This window comes from Gymnoscopelus microlampas (genome assembly GCF_963454915.1).
Source record: "Gymnoscopelus microlampas genome assembly, chromosome: 21".
NCBI classification, from domain to species: Eukaryota; Metazoa; Chordata; class Actinopteri; order Myctophiformes; family Myctophidae; genus Gymnoscopelus; species Gymnoscopelus microlampas.
This window is the reverse complement of record NC_139958.1, coordinates 30,687,028-30,709,229: the sequence shown is the minus strand read 5'-3', so window position 1 is coordinate 30,709,229 and position 22,202 is coordinate 30,687,028. Positions and strand designations below refer to the sequence as shown.

Genomic DNA, 22,202 nt, shown 5'->3' with positions numbered 1-22,202 from the left:
AAAACATGGACAAAGCCCTTCATTTCCTGTCACTTTCTCTAGAAGGAAGTGGCTTCCAAAGTTGACTTCCTTTCGGGGTGGAACCCACTAGTTTTCCTTTGCACAAGCTGGTCTTACCTGATGTTTTTGTAGGTTACAGTTCAGGGTCAGGTGGTAGTTCGGCTTAGAACTTTTATAGACCCTTTGAAACATAAATTCTCGCCATAGACAACAACAATATTTTTTGGCTTTAGTTATGCCAATTCCCGAATCTCCCACACACTTGTGTATTCTTGTCACCGTTGACCCATTCTGGGAACCCATTCTGTGCTTTTGTGTTTATTCCTACTAATATCAACATTACATGTTTAAGGCGGTGGTGCTGACAGATTTGTTGACCTGCTGAAACCAAATACACATGGAATCACCCGCCGCTTCTTATCACCTGCCAGTGAGGAGCCTCACCAGAAGGATGTAGCGTCTGTGAAGGAACACCCTATTCCTTACAGTTCAACCCCCCCCCCCCCCCTGCTGACAGGTGCAACCAGCCCAAGCTGTTGCAGCGACAACCCAGCTTCCCTCCCAACGCACACGGAAAACTGTGCTTGTGTGGACGCCCGGTGAAGCCGGAGGCACCACGGAGGAGTCAAACCCTTTTAAACCCATTTATCAGTAAAAAATAAATCGTAGTTACTGCACTTTGACTTTGTAGGGCTGTATAAGTGTCTGCGTTATGCACAGTGTGTCCGTGTGTACTGTATGTGTCTGTGTATTTGTGTGTCCAAATAATTAGATAAATGAACAATAGTAATCAGATCAACTTTCTCTTTGTGCTCTTGATCTAATCTGTTTGAACTCCAATTCCCAGATCCCCCAGGAAAGCTGAACATTTCCTGCCGATTGCCCAATCACTCACTGGTTCGCTGCTCGTGGGTGGAGTCAGTGAAGACCTTCCTGCCAGCCCAGTATCATGCCTTCTACAGGTGAGGACCTGCCACTGCATATAAATACAGCTTTCTGCATTTTGTCTCACCCCAAATAGAATGGGTTGTTAAATGGATTTACGACGGTTGTTAACCGTTTTCTTTCCATCACTCTCCTCAGACCATCATTCATGTTTATCTTCTTTCCTTTTCTGTTCCTGCTTTTATACTTTCTTGCCAGTTCTTACCTCCATGCCTCCATCTCTCTTTTCGTCTCTGTATTTCTCATTACCCATGTACTGTTACTGATACATTATACCAGTGGTGCACTAACTGTAGGTGTAGGGAACCAAACTGTGTGTTGCAGGAGATCTGCTTGGCTGTCGAATCGTGTGCAGCAACATAATTGATGATAATCGTCATCACATTGAAATGTAGATAACATTAATGCCAAGAACTATGAATCATGCTTCATGCTTGAATGGCCTGTCTGCCGCAGTCAATTAGAAAGAGACCGAGAGAGAGAGAGAGAGAGAGAGAGAGAGTGGGAGGGAAAGAGAGAGTAGACTGAGGTCCAAGGCCTCTTCCTCGAAAACAACACGTCACTTTTTCAACTGATCATTCAAGAAAAGGTTTGCCACATGCTTTGACTCATGCTTTGTTGTTGGGTTTTCTAATTACATCATTGACTTATTCTATGCTCGTATTATTCTAAATAGCAGCCTATAATAAGACATAAAAGCAGTGGTGGTGTTACTGTTTACTGTCTGACACTGGGCTATCACACCAGCCTTAGAAAATGGCTACGTGACCATGTGGCCAAAAAGGTTGCTCAGCCCTGGTTTAACTGGTTCCCCAGACTACTGCTGTTACGTATCTATTGTACCAGCTGCTGTAGTTACCTTCAATCGCCTGGTATAACATCTTCCTCGCTGGTTTTCTAGGGGTAAAGGCGAGGAGTGGAAGCCGTGTGTGGTGGACCCGTCCCTCGAGCGTTGTGAAATCACCCTGCCCACCTACTGGCAGTACAACCATCTCCTGAACATCACAGTGACCAATGCCCTGGGCAGGGAGCAAACCTTCACACAGATAAGGATGGATAAGCTGTGTAAGGCTCATAACACGCACATGCGCACACACGCACGTGCGCGCACACACACACTCACTCACACTCACACTCACACACACACACACACACACACACACACACACACATACACACACACATACACACACACACACACACACACACACACACACACACACTTTGCTACAAAGTGGTTTTGGGGGTTGAGCATGGTGTTTATGATTGGACGATAGGGTGATTGAGTGCTTCGTTCAAAGCTTTAAAATGCACAGAGACAAATATTTACATCTTCATTTTAACTTGGACTTGCACTGTAAATCAATTAAAACCTTGGAAAGAGAAACGAGCGCAATAGTAACAATTTGTCCTGATTCCATACCATCGCCCTCAGACGACACTGAACATACCGTACTGTATGGAATTAGCTGAGCATTGAAAGAAACCCATGTCCATCGTATCCTGTCGCCATCGTCTTGTTTGAGTGAACAATTACAGGAAAGGCACAAATTAACCTCTATCCCACTATTCATTGTTGTTGTTGGTCGTCCCCCCCCCTTGTTCAAGACCAGCCTCCAAGACGCCCAGTAACTCCTACATAATGTATCTAGCAGTTCCAAGAAACCATAGGATATTCAGGGATTTTAGAAGTTTGTGCTGGACAGTTTTCAGAAGTACGTTGGAACATGAATTATAATGAGGCCTTTAGTTTCCTCTCCACATCAGTCCCTCTAGATCATTGGTTCTCAAAGTGGGGTCCGGGGACCCCCAGGGGTCTGTGGTGGGGTTCCAGGGGGTCCCTAGCAAAATGTGTTAATATAGCATCACACTCATTTTAACCACTTTAACCTTTTACACTTTGGCTATTCAAGCGAACATTTTTAACTCAAATCTTTGCAAGTGGGGTTCCCTGGAACAACATATTTGAGATGGGGGTCCGCGGCCAAATACATATGATTTTGGGGGTCCTTGACATGAAAAGGTTTGAGAACCACTGCTCTAGAGTGTCCTGGAGAAAATCATTCACGATTGTGTTTGCACCTCTCAGCAGATATCTGGCGTTCCTTAATTTGTCTTCTCAGTGCTGCTACACAGCTAAATAAAAGCGTAATGTTAGTCATCAGTGTCAGTGAGTTTGGAGTACTGCTTGTGTCTGTGGCAAGGGCAAGCTTCAGAAACAGATCTCAATGAATGTAGATGGAGCTGCTCTCATCTTTATAAGAAAGTTTGTTATGGCCCAGACGGCGGTCGTAGCGGTCCGGGCACCTACAGCGTGTCGCGGGTTCGAGTCCCGTTCTCGACGACCTTTGCTGCGTGTCACTCCCCATTTCCTGTCAGTCTACTGTATTCTATCAAATAAGGGCAGAAAAAGCCCCCAAAAATAATACGTTTTAGAAGAAGACAGCAGCTGCTGTGGGTTACTGATTGTTTGTGTGTATTTGTGTTATGTATGTACATCGTATCTCATCATTGTCTCTCTCCTCTCCTCTCCCCCATGTCTACTCCTCTATACTCCTCTATCTGCAGTGAAACCGGACCCTCCGGAATCTGTGACGGTGGAGGGGCAGGTGGGCCATCCTACCAGGCTGGTTGTGGCGTGGCATTACCCGTCCACCTGGCCCGTCCACTCAGCCTTTCCTCTCATGTTCCAGATCAGATATAGGCCTCAGGGCTCCACACACTGGTCAGAGGTCAGTAGAAACCAGAGGAAGACTTTGTTTTGTCAGGCTGAAACCTGCAACCTCGTTTGCGTTGATTTGAATTTGTAGGTGTACATTCATTTTATTCTTGGCCCTTCTCCAGGGCGCCGCCATTGCCCTTTTTCTGATGCTTCATTCAATATCTGTTCACTTCTTCCCTAGTAGGCTGCAGGTATAATGCAGGAAATCAGTGTGTTGCCAGGTTTTGCTAGAGAAACAAGCGTCCAGGTCTATAAAAAGCTTGTATGGGGGTCCCTGGCACAAAATATTTTCAGATGGGGGTCTGCCGACAAATACATATTAATTTGGTGGAACTTGACATGACAAAATGTGGGAACCACTGGTTTAAAAAACATTAGGAAGCAAGCCCAAATAAGCAACTACACTTAAAAAACAAGCCCAAAGTCGCTTATTAGAAGCAGACATGGCAACACTAGTAAACAGGAAACCACTTGGGGCTTCCCACCCCACCTAGTCCCCTACGTGGTGGGCGTGGCCAGGAATAAGGTGAATATGTGTTGATCATGTGTTTTAAGGTTGGGTGTGGTGACGAGAGGGCATAAAGCTGTCATCCTATGATGGCAGCATTGTTTGCGTAACAGAGCTCAAAGAGTCACAGAAATGCAATTGTTTATTTTAGATGGCAGAAATTATATTGTGTGTAACAATGTTACCAGGGTTGCATTGGTGATTTGGAAAGCGGATTTGAATGACGTCACGCGCACGTCGCTGAATGTTCCTCACAGCATGATCAAGTACCAGTGGTGTAAAGGAGCATTTCCAAGCTCACAACACGTTTTGAGCTTGTAGATCTGCTATTTTACTTGTAACAGAGTACTTCTACATTGCTTACTTTTACTTAAGTAAAACATTTGAGTACTTTTTCCACCACTGGTAACATCAAAGTGTGTTCTGTGTCTGTCTTAGGGGGCATGTGCATGCGTGTGTGGCATACAGTAGGTGTGGCGGTCTCTGTCGCTGCCCTTGTGGGATGCGTGTGGACACACGTCGTAGGTATCGTGGTCTCTGTGGTGAATTGTAAAAGAGCGGTGTCGCATTACACACTCTCTCACTGTCTGTTGCCAGTAGTAGATCCAGTAGTAGTCCACAACATTTAAATAACATAGTTGGACTGAAGAAATATTCGGGAGTTCAGTTCCTTGGCCTAAATGTCAGCAAAATGTGTGACAAAAGCATTCAAGAAATATTGTATGTTACCCCTCCCACCCCCCCAAAGCTCCCGCTCCGAAAGAGCCACAACCCTGGTATCTTGTTGTACCATTAACACAAAAAGCGACCATTTTTAACACAAATCTTTGCTTCTGGGGGTCCCTCGCACAACATATGTTTAGGTGGGGGTCCATGGCCACATACATATCAATGTGGGGGTCCTTAGCACGAAAAAAGTTTGAGAACCACTGCCTTAGTCTGTTCATTCACCATTTGATACTGCGTTATCACCTGCCTGACGTTACAGCAGCGGGAACAGATTGTGGCTGGGGTGGTAAGTGTCTTCGATGAACCGCTTAGCCTCCACTTAACCTCGGCTCTCTCCCATCTCTCCATCAGATTGAGTCTATGGACATTCCGGTGCTGATATCAGATGCGCTGGCCGGTTACCCCCACCAAGTTCAGGTCCGAGCTCAGGACGAGGTGAACTCCGACAGCCAGTGGAGTGAATGGAGTCCGCTGCTCTTGGCTTGGCCTTGGGGAGGTCAGAAAGACAACTTCACCCATTTCACTTAAACCAGTGTTGTGTAGTTATGTGCCCTGAAGTTCTGGGTCACTTGTATGCCTTTGTTTTGTAACTTTGTTTTTCACATCCTCATGGCTTATTACTCTTTGTAAACTGTGCTTTTAGATAAGTTATCTAAGTTATTTATTTATTTACATTATAGACGTAGTAGTAGTTGTATGTTCTAAAAGTGTAGTTGGTTGATAAGTTAGTCTTCTCTACCAGATATCTTGACGGTTAACCAACTGGAATTTAGCAGACCTGTTATATTCTAAACATCTAGCTTTGGTATTATTGTTATAGTTATTATAAATGCATTTATTGTTTTTGTGAAATACCATAGTTTGGCATAATATGCATGGCTCTCCATGTCACATGACCGGACAATTGTGACTGAGGCAGTTTGTTGATATGATTCAGAATAAATTATAATACACCTACAGAATCGTTTAACTGTATTTCTATAATAGTGTGTGTGTGTGTGTGTGTGTGTGTGTGTGTGTGTGTGTGTGTGTGTGTGTGTGTGTGTGTGTGTGTGTGTGTGTGTGTGTGTGTGTGTGTTTCAGCCTACAACACCCCTGAGCCTGCACTGGAACCCCTCCCAGAAGACTTCTTTCCGGAGGAATTTCCAGTAGACATCAACCCTGAGACCTCCACGGGAGGTCTCAAGACCGAAAGTAAGTCGTTTTTGTTTTTGCTTATATGTCTGCTGTGTTCGCCGAATGTCTGCTTAGTTTCACCGAATGTTTGCCTATTTTCACAGAATGTTTGCCTATTTTCACAGAATGTTCGCCTATTATGACATGCACAGAATAGGGACGCTAGGTTTCATGTGGTTAATATATATATGTTTCATATTTATCCGCTGATTTCAGTTAAGACTTAAAACTAATTTTTGACCAGCCATGAGTGATGGATGACCATTTATGTACTGCACTGGGTATAACAAATATATAAAAGAAATCTATAACCCAAGTCAACCAGATTAATATTAGTCATTTCAGTTTTTCAAAATACACTTTTATACATTCTTTACCTACTGTAAGAACAAAATTGCTAATAGGTTGTAATTGTCTCTTCTTTTTTTTTCTTCTTTTTTTTTTTTACTATGATGACCCATCTTTCACGTCCTTCTTAAGACTAACTTTTTCTTCACTAATCACTTCAGGTTTTTGCATGCATGTACAGTAGTTCACGCACGCACATCCTCCGTCTCTTGGTGCTGAGCCAAACTGCAAAAACAGAACCATGAAAAACAAGATGGGGGCTCACAACTCACGTTTAAATGCTCCAAATTGTGTTTACGGCAAACAGTAGCAGATACGACGTTTTTACAACCTAATCGAGATGACACTCTCTACTTCCACCGAGGCACATTCATACATGTACATGCGCGTGCGGCTGTCTGCACGCACACACTCTCCACACACACTCTCCACACACACACACACACACACACACACACACACACACACACACACACACACACACACACACACACACACACACACACACACACACACACACACACACACACACACACACACACACACACACACACACACACAATATTGCTTGGAGTGTTTACTAGGGGCCTAGTAGTGAATAAGTGTTGAACTGTATGCACCCTATCTAACCTGGGATCCAATCCAGCCAGAGCTCTCTGCCCTGATGCGAAATACTAGCTCTTAAAAAAAAATATACTGCCTGGGCCAAATTATGCTTTTAGAGTCTGCTTTCTGTAATTATGGTTCAGAGCATTAAATGGGTTTGTCCTTTGTTTGTGATGGGTCTCAAAATGTGTGTGCGCACGTGCGCGCGTGTGTGTGTGTGGAAAGTGCGTGCGTGCAGACAGCCGCACGCGCATGTACATGTATGAATGTGCCTCGGTGGAAGCAGAGAGTGTCATCTCAATTAGGTTGTACTTGAAAAAGACCTCAAGGGTCAAAACGTTGTATCTGCTACTGTTTGCCGTAAACACAATTTGGAGCATTTAAAAGTGAGTTGCGAGCCCCCATCTTGTTTTTCATGGTTCTGTTTTTGCAGTTTGGCTCAGCACCAAGAAACGGAGGATGTGCGTGATTTTTTTCTTGGAACTACTGTACCTGCATGCATGATGTCATGAAACAGAAGCAACTTTGGCCACAAAAACCTGAAGTGATTAGTGAAGAAAAAGTTAGACTTAAGAAGGACGTGAAAGATGGGTCATCATCAGTGTTGGGAAGTAACTAAAGTAATATGTAACTTAAAGTAATATTATTACCTTTTCCCAGTAACTAGTAACGTAACTAATTACTTTCACGTTTTGAGTAATAATATTACCTTTACTTTTTTTCAAAAAGTAACTTATTACTTTTTTTCACAAGCCTCGGTGGTACTCTGGGTTTGAGTGTGTTTATTTGATCCTGTGTTGTTTTTGGTCCATTGATATAATGGTAGACTGGTTGGGATCGAGTTGCTATGCAGGCTGCTTGCTGATCCGGTCTAGAGCGGATACGGAAACGTTGCGCTCATGTCTGTGTGAATTATTATCAGCTGCGGAAGGGCGGGCCGCCCTTAAACCGGATCAAACAGTGTTGCCATGTCTGCTTATTATAAGCGACTTGTTAACCGATGAAGATGCGCCGTAAGCTTGTAGGTCGGCTATTTTCTATATATATATATATATTAGAATACATTTGTTTACAAAGAAATTAAGCACTTTATGAAGAGGTTTTGTTGTTTAGTTGGTTGCTGTCAAATAAAAGGTTTTTGAGAGGCTGGCTGTAAGTGGGTCCACCAGCATATTGTCCAATGCCCACTTAACCGTAGGCCTAGTCCATAGGCCTAGCTGTAGGCTGCTATGAAGTGGTCAAGTGGAACACACTTTTGATTTATTTTCCTGATATGTTTTTTTGTGTCCTGAATGATGCACTAAATATCAGTCAGTCAGAATGATTGTTTTGAAGTTTACATTTCCTACACCCACGAACCACGATGATATGTGTTGCTATGGGAGCCTTTTTATTTTATTAGAATTCATTTTGTTTACAAAGAAATGAAGCACTTTATGAAGAGGTTTTGTTGTTTAACTGTTTTGTTTAACCTAGTACATAGGCCTAGCCCACGATGATATGTGTTGCTATGGGAGCATTTTTATTTTTGTATTTTATTAGAATACATTTTGTTTACAAAGAAATATAGCAGTTTATGAAGATGTTTTTATCTATGTTTGTTTAGTTTATGTTTGGAGCTTTAATAAACAACAGAAGTTGTTCAAAGATTGTGTCTCATGATGAGTCATTATCTGTTTGAGCCCAGGTGTTTGAATTTGAATATTTTATTAGGCAAAAAATACATTAAATACATTTAAAATACTTGTTTCCATTGAGGTCCTTAGTATTCAATTCATAGTCGTCAAATGGTTTTCATTTAGTCTGTAAGTTATGAATTCATACACTGTAAAAGTCTTAGTGTTAATATAATTCAAATGAGTGTACAATGAGGATTTTACAATGTAGGCTGCAGAAAAGAGAAAAAAAACAACTGCTAATGTTGAAAATGCAAAGTTAGACTTTTGGGGAGAAAGGATGCAAATTACTGGGGGCGAGAAAAAAAAAGTAACTAAAGTAATAAGTAACTAGGTACTTTTGGCAGGGAGTAATAAGTAAAGTAACTACATTACTTTTTAAACAAGTAATATGTAATAAGTAACATATTACTATGTTTTAGTAACTATCCCAACACTGGTCATCATCATAGTAAAAAAAAAAGAAAGAAGAGACAATTACAATCTATTAGCAATGTTGTTCTTACAGTAGCTAAAGAATGTATAAAGACTGCTATTTCCATATGGTAAAGTGAGGCGTAGACGTCACCACTACGGGCATGCATGCACACAAGCAGCCGACCTGTATAGTGCAGCTTCTCCACTGAAGTCCACATTGTGATTTATTTAGTTTAAACTTCACACATAACTTACAGTATTGATAGCTAAAGATTTGACAGCGAGGCCATGCCGTTGTTAAACGCTATATATTGTTACAACATCTACAATTAGCTGATGGTTACACATGAGCAACAGGGATTTGCTTTGCAGGCAGTAGTCCATCACAAATACATACGATATCACACACAAACATAGTACAAGAACCATATATCCCACACATTGCATTCCTTGAAAAAGGGTGTTGATGTCTATTCAGTTTTATATTCCCTATCTTCCCTCCGACACACATTACGTACAGTATGTATACTGTACGTTTCAGATTACATTACATTAAATTCAAGCTTATCTCTATGATATATAATGCTTTGTGTGTGTTTGGCATTATTTTGTAATTTATTTATCATGGCTCAAAACATTGTGTATTTAATATCAGCAACAATGTACAGTTGATGTGATCATCAATTGTACATGTAAGGGATAATCAACGGTGAGGCAGAGCTATCAACTCTGCAGAGGGTGAATTATTTGAAGATAACCGCACGCCTCAGAGTTTATAATCCCACTTATACCATTGCCACTTATGAACAGTTAAAATGTAAGTAATGTTCAATATTAGTTTGGGGCAATACACTCGTTGAATTGAAAACTCACAAACGTTAACCTTACATGAAACTTAGCATAACACCAATGATAATGACTATTAAAACAAGACTAGGTAAGAACCCATGGCTGAATCATGCATGCAATGCTGGAGGGCTTTTAATTTAAAACAACGGATACAGGAAACGGCGACACTCATAACTTAGTTTTAGCATAGCTTAATCCTGTTACTTCGTGTTCAGGTGTTCGTGTTTTTCCCGTAGGTTTGGTCATGCCAGTTTGATAGATCATCCAGGCTAATTGGAATCAAAGAAATGAGTGCATTATTAGACCATCTAAAATATGTGCATTCATGAAGGGGCCTACAAGTAGTGCTTGCTTTCTCTCTCTTTTTCTCTTTCTCTCTCTCTCTCTCTCTCTCTCTCTCTCTCTCTCTCTCTCTCTCTCTCTCTCTCTCTCTCTCTCTCTCTCTGCCTCACTCTATCTTCCTCTCTCTCAGACCTCCCATAGCCTGGAGGGACGATTTGTTAGTTTGTTGTTACGCTAACCAGCCGACTAATGTTGTAACTTAATCAGTAACCGAGAGAAATTTGCGTTTATAGGGCATGCAGGGACTGGGAGGTAATATTAAAAACATTTTGACTCTTATTACATTACCCCCACCATTATTATGACATCAAATACATGATGTTTTCTTTTTCTATTTTTGACATGACAGGAAGAAGGGACATCGTTTTTGTGTCAATAATACTGCGAATCCTTGAGTGTTATTTACTGTTATTATAGCCACAACAGCTCCAGCACTCCATTCCTGCTGCATCAGTGAAGTGCCCATAATGGAGGTCAATTACACCATTTGGGCATGGTGTCCTTCATACAATGTGTACTAGCTTAAAATTGTCTCTAATGCAGTTTGCAATGTTGGGGGTAAAAAATAAATAAATGTGTGTGCGTGTGAGAGAGAGACAGAGAGGCGGAGGGCGAGAATTAACTAGCCAGTAGAAGAGAAATAACTACAGTAGTGTGGGTAACCCTAAGAACCAGTGAACTAGCTGGTAGGCCTATCATTATAATTACATAATCGCTTGATCGCAATATTTGAGATAACCACAGTTATTTTGCATAATCGTCATAATTGTTTCCATGTTGAAACTTGTTCATTCATACATTTTCAAACATTAGGAGAAATAGCAGATCTACGAGTTCTCAACGCTTCACTATGCCACGGAATGTGAGCTTGTAGCTATTTCCACAATTTTTTATTTTATTTTTAAGTATAAAGTTATTAACACATTGTGTGCCATAAACGGTCCGGACCGTTTTTGACCCATTCTTTTTTTTATACGTGGGGCCCACGTGGGGCGCTCTAACGAAACTTTGGGATCATCCAAGGAGTCTCTGAGAAGGAGAGGCCGGCTGTGGATCCATGTCAAAAATCCTTCCGGTCGGCCGCTCCAATGTTAACTCCTTGACTAAAAGCTTAATATCTCCATTTCTTTTTAACGTGGTGGAAGTGAGCCGTTTTCGATCGGCGATCACTCTGCAATGGAGGATCGCGTTAGAAATATTATTGTTCCAGGCGTTAGTCGGGACCCTCCGCCGTCTCGCACGCACGCTTTGTTTACATGCACTTCCGCGTTGGGGCTTCTACAGCACGAAACGTATCAACGTAAGTGGATGGAAGAATAGCAGGCACTGAATGTGGGCTTATTTAAAAGTCAAATAAATGTAATTGTACATTCCAATGTTCAATGCCAAAAACACAATTAAATCACAATTATTTGTATGAGGATTAAACGTCAAGTAAAAGTGCATGATCATGACAGCCCTACTAGCTGGGAGAACAGATAACTAGTTATAGCGTGGGTCCCCAGCACCAGAGATAAGAACCAGTCAACTATTTTGTAGAATAGATAACTAGCAATAGTGTGGGTCCCCAAGGATGCAGTTGAGAAATATTCTCATGAAGAATGGCCAAGTGACTTATGGTCTCCTAAAACTCAGCTGGTATGCATATGTTTGACAAATCAGGTCCCTTGAACTGGACTGTTTTTTTTTTGTGATTTGTTTTTGTTTGACTACATTTACAACACACTATAAGACCCCCTTCTGTCCCTTCTGTCTTTCTCAAAATTCGAGAGATTTATTTGGCATGTACTCATACAGGTATGTGTGCAGTTAAATGCTCTGCCAGACTGTGCTAATAATGTCCAACAAACATAGAATAAAAACATAATAATAATAATAATAATAATAATAATAAGTAGGTAATAAGATCTATGTCACTCTGTCCTCTATTTCCTGGAACTTTCACACTTTCTTGGAAGAAACTACATGCATGTACTAAACACACACAAACACACACACACACACACACACACACACACACACACACACACACACACACACACACACACACACACACACACACACAGTGTTGGCAGCAGAGCTGATGGCTGAATAAAGCTCTGATTGACTTTATCAGATCTCTTTAAGCCAGCCTGCTGGAGACCAGATGTCGTGTGTGTGTGTGTGTGTGTGTGTGTGTGTGTGTGTGTGTGTGTGTGTGTGTGTGTGTGTGTGTGTGTGTGTGTGTGTGTGTGTGTGTGTGTGTGTGTGTGTGTGTGTGTGTGTGTGTGTGTGTGTGTGTGTGTGTGTGTGTTTGTGTGTGTGTGTGTGTGCGCATGTGCGTGACGGACAGTGGGTACACTATTTGCTTGTGTTCGTATGCTTTCACATTTGGCTATGTGAGTCATGAGCACATACGTGTAAATTGGCTTTGCACATCTTACTGTCTTTGTGTGCATGCACACGCACTTACAGTAACACATAACTGAATGTGTGTGTGTGTGTGTTTGTGTGTGTATGTGCGTGCGTGCGTGCGTGCGTGCGTGTAATAGAGACTTGTTTACTCTCCAGTATGATGAATGTCTGTTTGTGTGACAGCAGTAATGAAGGTCTTCAAATTAACTTATCCCGGGAGAGTAATTAAAACTACACAGAGAGAAGACACACACACACACACACACACACACACACACACACACACACACACACACACACACACACACACACATCTACCACCACCCACACTCCCATACACATACTGTATATTATGCTCACAGATGCAGACGCACACATTCAAACTGACACACACACATACATACACACATACACACGCCTCTAGCGAGCATATGATTATCATTACATATTTCAAAGGCAGATGGTTCTTGTGGTTGACACTGGGACGAGGCAACAACCCAGAGATATGTGAACTCTGTTATTGAACCGTGTCTTGTTGTTTCTCTCTGTCTTTTTCTCTCACTTTACTGTCCTGTTCTTGCTTTACAACTGCTAAACTGTTTTCTCTGTGTCTTCTTCCTCTGACATAATTCACATGGTGGCCATTTTGCTCTTATGGCACACCTGAGGTTGGAATGGATTGAGATTTAGTTCAAGTCGAATTCTAGTCATTTTATGAGTGTTGCTATAGTTTTAGCGCATTAAATGAAGATAATCAAACCTATCTCTCTCTCTCTCTGTCTCTCTCCCTCCCTAGATTCTACGTTAGATGAAGATGGTAATATTGGTTTGGTGATTCTGTTGGTTCTCTTCTCTGTGGTCATCCTCACCACCGTCCTCTCCCTCATCCTAGTCATGTGGTGAGAGACACACACACACACACACACACACACACACACACACACACACACACACACACACACACACACACACACACACACACACACACACACACACACACACACACACACACACAGCATTACTTTCAATGGGGAACTAACCATGGTGAACGAAATGGTAGTCCTGGTGGGATTTCCTGACAGTGTGGGGAGGGAGTTGGCTGAGGACATAGCAGGTGCTGCAGGTGGGCGTCACATTTGCTGGTACACAGCCATGCCGTGAACGGTTGGATGTCTCCATTTTCCACTTTGTGTTTTGGTTCACGAATAAACTCCTGTGACTCCTCAGTCGAGAATTTTTACCAAATCATCCACAGCCGCTGTGTTGGTGGCCAGTTTTTGGTCGCTCACAGTGTGACAGTTCAGCCCACTGTGGCGCTTTAGTAGCCTGGTTCCGAACCATAGACCCCGCCCACTCTCTGAGTGGACTGCCTCATGGTCTGGTGTAGAAATGTGAGCCTATAGGACTTTCTTCGATACCAAAAAGTACCTTCCAATGAGAGTCGGAGGTGGGGGTGGGTCTAACGACAAGCCAATCAGCGAATATCTGCTAAAACAAGTTGTGCGATGACGTCAGATGTAGGCGGATCCGTTGATCTCTTGTGATTGGTTTAGGGAAATTTGAATCCCCTCCCCCTGGTAATCGCCGACACTGCAGCCAATTTCAGACAGAAGCTCCATGCAGCTTCAGGCTGATAATCAGGCTAGCACGTTAGCTTACACAGGGCCGCGGGAAGACGTTTTAGGTTAAGGATGCTGCGTGCCTAGCATGTGCGTGCGAATATTTGCTTTTTTCCCCCGGGTTTGTTACTTTTTTTTTGGGGGGGGGGGGGGGGGGGTTGTTACTTTAATTTGGTTAATTCGGTTCCAGAACACATATTGCACTAAATCCCCCCCAAATAACGACCAACGACAACAGGCACATTATGCAAAATGTTTTTCATATATTTTTTTCTTCTTTTCATACATTATTTTCAGGGGGTGCTGCAGCCCCTTCAGCACCCCTACTTCCCGCGGCTATGAGCTTACACTGATGTATAAGCCCTCGGGTTGATAACAGTTACCACCTTTCTGTAGTTTTTTCAATTACAGTACCTCACCCATGACCAAGAGAATCAACCCCAGGGCTGATAAGAAGAATCAGCCCTAGGGTAGGGCTGATAAAGTGATAAAGTGCCACCGCACACTGAACTGTCACAGTGAGTGACCTCGCTGTGGAACTCATCTTGACAAACATGGCCACCACATTTGCTGCGTTGATCAGACGCAATGTTTCTGTTGTCTTTGTGAATGTTCATTATTATTATAGCTATTGCTGTTATAATGTTTAATTGTATCTGGCTGTCTCCAGGATGAAGCAAAGGAGGCGTGATCATGTGACCAAACAGGAACTCACATCCATGGTCAAGATGAAGTCCATGCCAATCTAATGTAAGACAATCATACACACACACACACACACACACACACACACACACACACACACACACACACACACACACACACACACACACACACACTGTACATATTGTGCTGTCAAGGGCTTAATTTGGTTTCATTTATACATTTATGTTTTTTTCCCCAATGTACATCATAATCTTTGGGATTTTATTCACTTTTATTATCTGTCTGATCATATATAATCAAAATCCTTCTAATACTATAGGCCGTTGGTTCTCAAAGTGGGGTCCGGGGACCCCCAGGGGTCCTTGGCGGGGTTCCAGGGGGTCCCCAGCAAAATGTGTTTATATAGCATCACAATATTTTTTACCTTTTATACTTTGGCTCATTCAAAAATAGCAGATATACAAGCTCATAGGGCGGCACTCTGTGCCGTGCTATGAGCTGCAATCGTTGAGAAAGATCTTCGAATATATATATATTTTTAAGCGAACATTTGTAACTCAAATCTTTGCTTCTGGGGGGCCCCTAGAACAAAATATTGGAGATGGGGGTCCGCGACCAAATACATATCATTTTGGGGGTCCTTGGCACGAAAAAAGTTTGAGAACCACTGCTATAGGCTCTACTATAAAACTATTCTAATGCGAAATCAACATTTTATTTGAATTTTCCGGTGGATTTCTCCACTGTGCTAGATCACTCACTACTATCACTCACTAGTTTCTGTAGACGGCCATAGTTCATGGACCATCTCTTTTCTGTTCTCACCTCAGTTCCCTTCTCGGTGGATATTTGTAGAGCTCGGGGTGAGTAAGAGGCCTTGTGGGAGAGCTAATTAGAGTACTAATGATTTCTACACAGTGCTGCCTCTTTTGGATCTAAGCAGCCGCCACAAAATGACCACTAATGAGAGTGAAAGCCAGACACTATACTGATGTAAATAGCATTCAAACACCCCGCAGACAGCCAGCCAACATGTGATTACAAACATAACAAAAAACGCACATACACTCAGATTATAACCCTGCAAGCATGTCCTATATATATCATATCCAATGTTGTTATTTCAATCCATGCTGTCAAGGCGCTGTTTAATTAGGTTTGATTTATACATGTTTTTTTCCTTCTCATCTCTTAAATCTCTCTCATGCTCTTGTCTTCTCTCCTCCCACGTATGTGCTGGTCTCCCTCTTCACATTATCCTCTCTTGTCGTCTCATTACTCCATTTTTGTCCACTCCCTTCCTGCTACTTCCTGCCTTCGTTCCTTTCCTCTTCTCCTCTCCTATCTGTCTTCCTCTTCCTCCGGTCTCTCAGGTCATAATGGAGCGTCCTCTACTCGTCGGCCCGTTCTAGGGCTCCTCAACAGGACCAGCCTCCAGCCTTTACCACTGCAGTGCGCTGACCGTCCTACAATTACAACCATAAATGCATCACTCAGACTCCATCCGCGATCCCATAAAAAGAACGGTGCAGAGCAAGGTTAGCAATTATAAACGCTGACATGTGGTAAGTTTTGCAGTTGTCACCATTGCTGGGTTGTACAGAGCAACAAAAGAAAAACTACAGAACTGCATTACCCACACTGCACCAGCAGACTTCACCTGACTCCTCCCACAACGCAATGTGGAGGTGGTGATTCTGAACGCTACAGTCAGTTTTCTCAGGCAAACTCGATGCAGCTCTGTGATCATCCTTTGCCAACTACGTTACCCAAGCTTGACTGGTAAGCTTCCTCTATCCCGCCTCAGGGGGGGGCCGAGAGCTCTTGCGCCATGGTGGTGAGCTGGTCAAGTTTTCAACTTTGGACTAGAAACATGACAGGAAGTATTGATGCCAAACAGGAGGAGAGGAGTTTTTTTTTTGTTTTTTATTTTTTTATATGCAAAGATAAGACTTAATATACTAAATAGAGGGATTTTCATGGACATAAACAACAACTTGCCTCTCTCCCTTTGACTGATCCTCACCCACAAGTGTTCGTGCGGTTTTCCACTGAATCACCTGTTTGTTCTCTTAATTAAAAACATCTTTTTTTTCATTTATTTTTTTTATTTTGGGGAGGTTGTATTGAGCTTTTTTCCGATACAATTTTTTTTAATTTAGTTTTAATCTTTAGTTTTTCAGATTCGATTTGTAATTCTTCTTTTTCTTTTTTTTATTATTTTTCTTTTTTTTTTGGTGAACTTTTGTGAGAAGAAATGGATAAACTATGTGTATCCATTATTTAACTGACTGACCGACCGGCCAACACAATGCTGTGAAGGAAATAGAACTTTTGCTAGTCTCTCCCTGTCCGTCAGTCTGTCACCAAAGCAACCAGGGGCATTACAGCCTCCGGAGAGAGGCATGAAGTGGCCTGTTATAGGCTGAGGCTGCTGTCAATCACCTAAACAAGTGGGCGGGACATAGAGCATGTTGGGTGGGGAGGTGGGTGGGCTTGTTACTTTTGGGTTTGAAGACACGTTAAATTTATGTATATTTTCTCAAGTCTGTTTGTTACATGTTTAATGTTGGTTTTGTCTCATTCTTCTGTTTATTTTTGTTGTCTTTGTTTTCCCTCTGTTTATCCATCCACCCATCCATTGTATCTGGATGGCTGTATCACACAGAGGAGAGATATATAAATGCTGAAAAGAGAGCAAGAGATATAAGTGAGTTATTGGCCTTTCACATACCACCAGCACTATGACTATTCAACCATAGATATAACATTTTTAGCATATCTTTATTTCTGAAAATGGTCTGAGCAATCTTTTTAAAAACACAATATGAAATTCTAGTGTTAAATCTGGGTTTTATGTAAATCAGAATTAGACTCCTACACTCTTTAAGAAATTGGGATGCAGAAATAATTTCAGATCCTATAGTTTGTAGTATATTGTAGTACAGATCCAACCTAATCCACTTAGCAAAGTTTAAAAAACATTCTGCCAATCCTGATGGAGCTGTTGCATATTATTGTCATTTTAGAATGACATGCTTTGCTATTGGATCACGCATACCTTGAGTAGGGTGAAAGAAGATTCACAGAGACGAGAAAGAAGTTGATTTCAAAGCTTTTGTGTGCAACTGCAAATATTGCAATTTGTCATCATTCAGGGAAAATATCACAATGTTGTTGTCGATATTGCAACCCTGGCAGGAATTTGTATATTTCCTTTTTTAAAGAAGAGATCATTACCCTAAATTCAAAGAAAGCTTTCAGACCCACATGGAAATGATACATTTTAGCATTTTGTGAAAACATACATTGTAATTTTGTTTTCTTTCTTTTTCCTTGTCTGTTGTTTTTGTGGTTATGTTCTATGATCCAAAGCTGTGTAGTTATCACCGATTGATTGATAGATTGATTGATTGATTGATTGACTGACTGTGTAGTTTGTTTCAGAAACAAAAGGTGCATCTAGTCAAACATTTCACTGGTTTGACAACTGTATGTTCTTTCAAGCTAGTTCTACATATTATGCATGGATCCAGTTGAAGCTTTTTTTGTATATTATTGTATATTAATCATTATGAGATACATTTTACTATCAGTGATGTTTATATGTAGAGAAAAGAAATACTCATATATATGATTCTTTAGTTAGTTTTCACAGGTATGTGTTAAACGTAGTCCTGGGACATTTGATTCATTACGCATTTTGCTGCCTGAAATGGTTTATGATTGTATAGTATTAGCAAAAATGTGCTAAATATTTTGTTAAATTCCCTCTATATCTTGTTCTGGATTTGAACATTTGACTTTTCAGCAACACTCACTGATGCAAATATGTCAATCCAACTGAAAGAAAAAGAAAAAAACAAGATGACAGGAACAACATATTTGTTTTCATAGATAATTAAGCTGTACTGTAAATGCAACATCAGATTGCAATGCCATTGACACTCATTACTTTATATTATTTCGGTTTGGATAATTCCAGATATACAAAAACCTCATGGGAGGCTGATTAGAGATCTCAGTTGAAAGACCCCTTTTGGCCTAGAGATGTCAGTTGAAAGACCCTTTTTGGCCCAGTGACTAAGTCTTAATCATTCCTGTGAAGATATGACACTATGTATGTGTTTGTGTTCATCCGTCTCTTTCCCAGTTATATGAAGCTCTGTTGCTGTATGGTTACTGTAAATGACAATGTGTTTGATGAGTTTGTCTTCATCCAACTCGCTTTATTCTGATTCTAATGGTTTTTCAAACATTGGGTTGTGGGATGAACCCTTGAGTTGGCCTCTTACTCAGCACAGTGTATATGGTAGCATTTGCAAAGAAACCTTTACAAAGAAAGAAAAATACAAAGCAATACAGATATTTGGTCCATTTGAAATTCATTCAAAGTCAAGACTATGTGTATAGGCAATGTTCCCAAGTTTATAGAGCGAATTGATCTTCATTTCCCATATCTATAAGCAGTCAATTGAGAGCAACAGCCTGCCTACAATCAGATAGATTGGCTAGGTAATTCAGTTACAGCCAGCATGGACACAGCCATTGCTATTTAATTGAATATTCTTTTCTTTATCACATTGTGTTTTAGCATGCCTTTCCAATGCATCAGTCTGTTTCCATGTCTCTGTTGCTGAAACGCAATCAAAAGTCAGTGTTTGTCTCTTTGTGGTGCCTGACCTAATTGTTCTATAAGGGACTGCCAATAAGCAGTCTTGCCTTATAAAGGACCATACCGGTGGTTTCGTATGTTATACTTGACATTGCTGCAGTAGGGACGACGCTATGACTATTTGTGGGTGATAATTTGTCAAATTATGTTATTACATTTTGTGTTTTTGACTTGAAAAATCTAGCCAGAATTTGTCCCTGAAGAAAATATATTTTTAAACTAAATTCAATTGTCCAAGATTCATTAACCATTTGGTCAGCTGTGAATCGATTATTCAGGTAAGTTTGGAAGTGTTTTAATACTTTTAGGACAACATTTTTAACAAAAGCAAAGTCTAAACATAAACACATTCATTGGAAAATGATGTTTGATGTATGGCCAAAGCTGTGAATAGACAATGACATGTATTGACACCGGTATGGTCATTTAGCCCCTCGACAAAGACATAAAGATAACAACTGCTCTTTTGTAAACAGCCCTCTATTGATGGCTGGACATGTTTGGTTTGATGATGTCAGTGGTACCATTAAAAACCTACAGTTCTGCTATCCATTTGTCAGCCAAACCGGTTTGATTTGGAAGCTCAGTTCATGGGAAATACGTTTTACAAGCTGCTTTTAGTGATAGGTGTGTTCAGATCATCAGTAAAATATATGAATTTATTTTGTATTGTTCTTAGCTTGTCATAATGTTAACCATGTTGATGTTTACTTGTTCTAACTGTCTCCTCTGTAAGAAATACTGTAATATGCTATGAAATATTCAATTCTATTCTAGCAGGCTGTAAAGGAGACTGGTTGCATTGTTTGTTCAATGTTAAGCCCGAATTTTGTTCAAAGCCTATCTTTTTGGGCTGACAATAAAGTGGCCCTGGCCAACAGCAATTTGTAATAGCATACAGGTGGCCACTAGGTGTTGTATGGTTCACTGTTCCCAAACCACATTTAATTTGTCCATTATATTACATCCATTAGCAGACATTGCCCCATCTTAAAAAAAAGAAAAAAGTGTATAGGCTACTTTAGAATATTTTAGAATACATTTTAAATGTTGTTCACTGCCATTCACATTGTAAATGTAGGCAATTCACCCTCTTGAAAATCACTATGCAATTCATTTGATCTAAAATTAATGTATTACTGTAATTACATTCAAATGAGTACATTAAGTTTGGGCTGAAGTTTAGCTTCAAGAGGGTGTTTAATAATACAGTGAGTTTTAACATTGACAAACATTTCCAGGTACATTCTGTAACTTTAATTGAATATGGACAAAAATGTATCTCAATGATAAATATAGTTTGGGGGAAAAAGTGGTTGAGGTTTATAACCTAATGTTGACAATGGACAATGACATGTAAAAATGCTATTTGGTCCTTTAAATATGTTTTAGAAAGGTATGCGTTATAGAAATAATTGTTATTCATTTTGTTTTAAGATATCATACCCTCATTACCACTTCACTGTAGTCTAACTAGAGAAACAGAGGGATAATTTTGTTATGTTGGTTTTTCAAGCTAAACCAACATTAGAGTTGGTTTAGCTTGAACTTAATATACTTTACACCATAAACCCGTAGTTGCACCTTTGTAATAACTTGGCAAACATACGTACCAAGAAACACAATCACCCTATTGTAACTGGTGTGTAGAACTTGCCAATGGCAAAAAATTTAGTAAGCTATAAAATACATTTTATTAACAATCTCAAGAGGATAAATATGTAATTGTGGTACGAACGAACATACAGTATATTTTCACGGTAGTCCGACTACTTAAGAACTAAGATTTCAAAACAATAAGAATGCTGATGGAATAAGATTCAAACAAAGATTAAAGTATTAGTACTTCAGTACGTTGTGCACAACTCATCTTTTCACACAAACCCATATTATTGTTCTATAATTACTCCTTGGCTGTATCATGAAGCCTTATCTATGCTTTGGTCACAAAGTATTTAACGTATGTTCAACTAAATAAAGTGCCTTTCTCAGTTGACAATACATTAGTTTTGTAAGTGTTTTAAGCTTGATTCCAGTCTTAACACGATCAAATAACATGATCCGTGATCACCCACCTCTGCATGAATCAAACTGTCTCTCTACCCATCATCTTTTCTGTCAGGTAAAGGATGTGAATGAAGTAGGATACAGAGGAGAGAGGATGTGGGGAGATCAAATAGATGACTAAGAAGAGGAGATTGGGCAGGAGGAGGTGGTGATGAGATGAGAGGTGATAAATGGAGTTCATGGCGGAGGAGAAGGAGAAGCGATGAACAGCGGGCTTGTAGTAAGTGTGTGTGTCTAGAAACATATCTCACAAACTACTGCCAGTAACCCAAGGCAGTCACTACACCCCAATTTGTTTCAAATGTGTGGCCAAATATTCTGCCTGTAATTCTTGAACCGAAAGTTGCAACATTCAAAAGCAGTCCCCAATAGCTTGGGCTATTTTCGAAATACAGTAATTTAGATGTTGTTGTGAAGTGGTCCCTCTCATTGGTTAGGAAACAGATGAAAGCAGGGGAGCAGA

General features: G+C 40.7%; 1 protein-coding gene across 1 annotated transcript in view; it reads left to right on the top strand.

Annotated features, from left to right (window-relative positions):
* The window catches only part of il11ra (interleukin 11 receptor subunit alpha), a 97,926-nt gene extending 81,320 nt beyond the window's left edge, over positions 1-16,606 (top strand). The window contains exons 5-12 of the mRNA XM_084046899.1: positions 848-962; positions 1,847-2,010; positions 3,514-3,677; positions 5,256-5,400; positions 5,988-6,098; positions 13,509-13,611; positions 15,002-15,081; positions 16,371-16,606. Of these exons, the coding sequence (XP_083903025.1) occupies positions 848-962; positions 1,847-2,010; positions 3,514-3,677; positions 5,256-5,400; positions 5,988-6,098; positions 13,509-13,611; positions 15,002-15,080 (881 nt within the window). The 3' untranslated portion in view covers position 15,081; positions 16,371-16,606. The remainder of the gene's footprint in view (positions 1-847; positions 963-1,846; positions 2,011-3,513; positions 3,678-5,255; positions 5,401-5,987; positions 6,099-13,508; positions 13,612-15,001; positions 15,082-16,370) is intronic.
* The last annotated feature ends 5,596 nt before the right edge of the window (positions 16,607-22,202 follow it).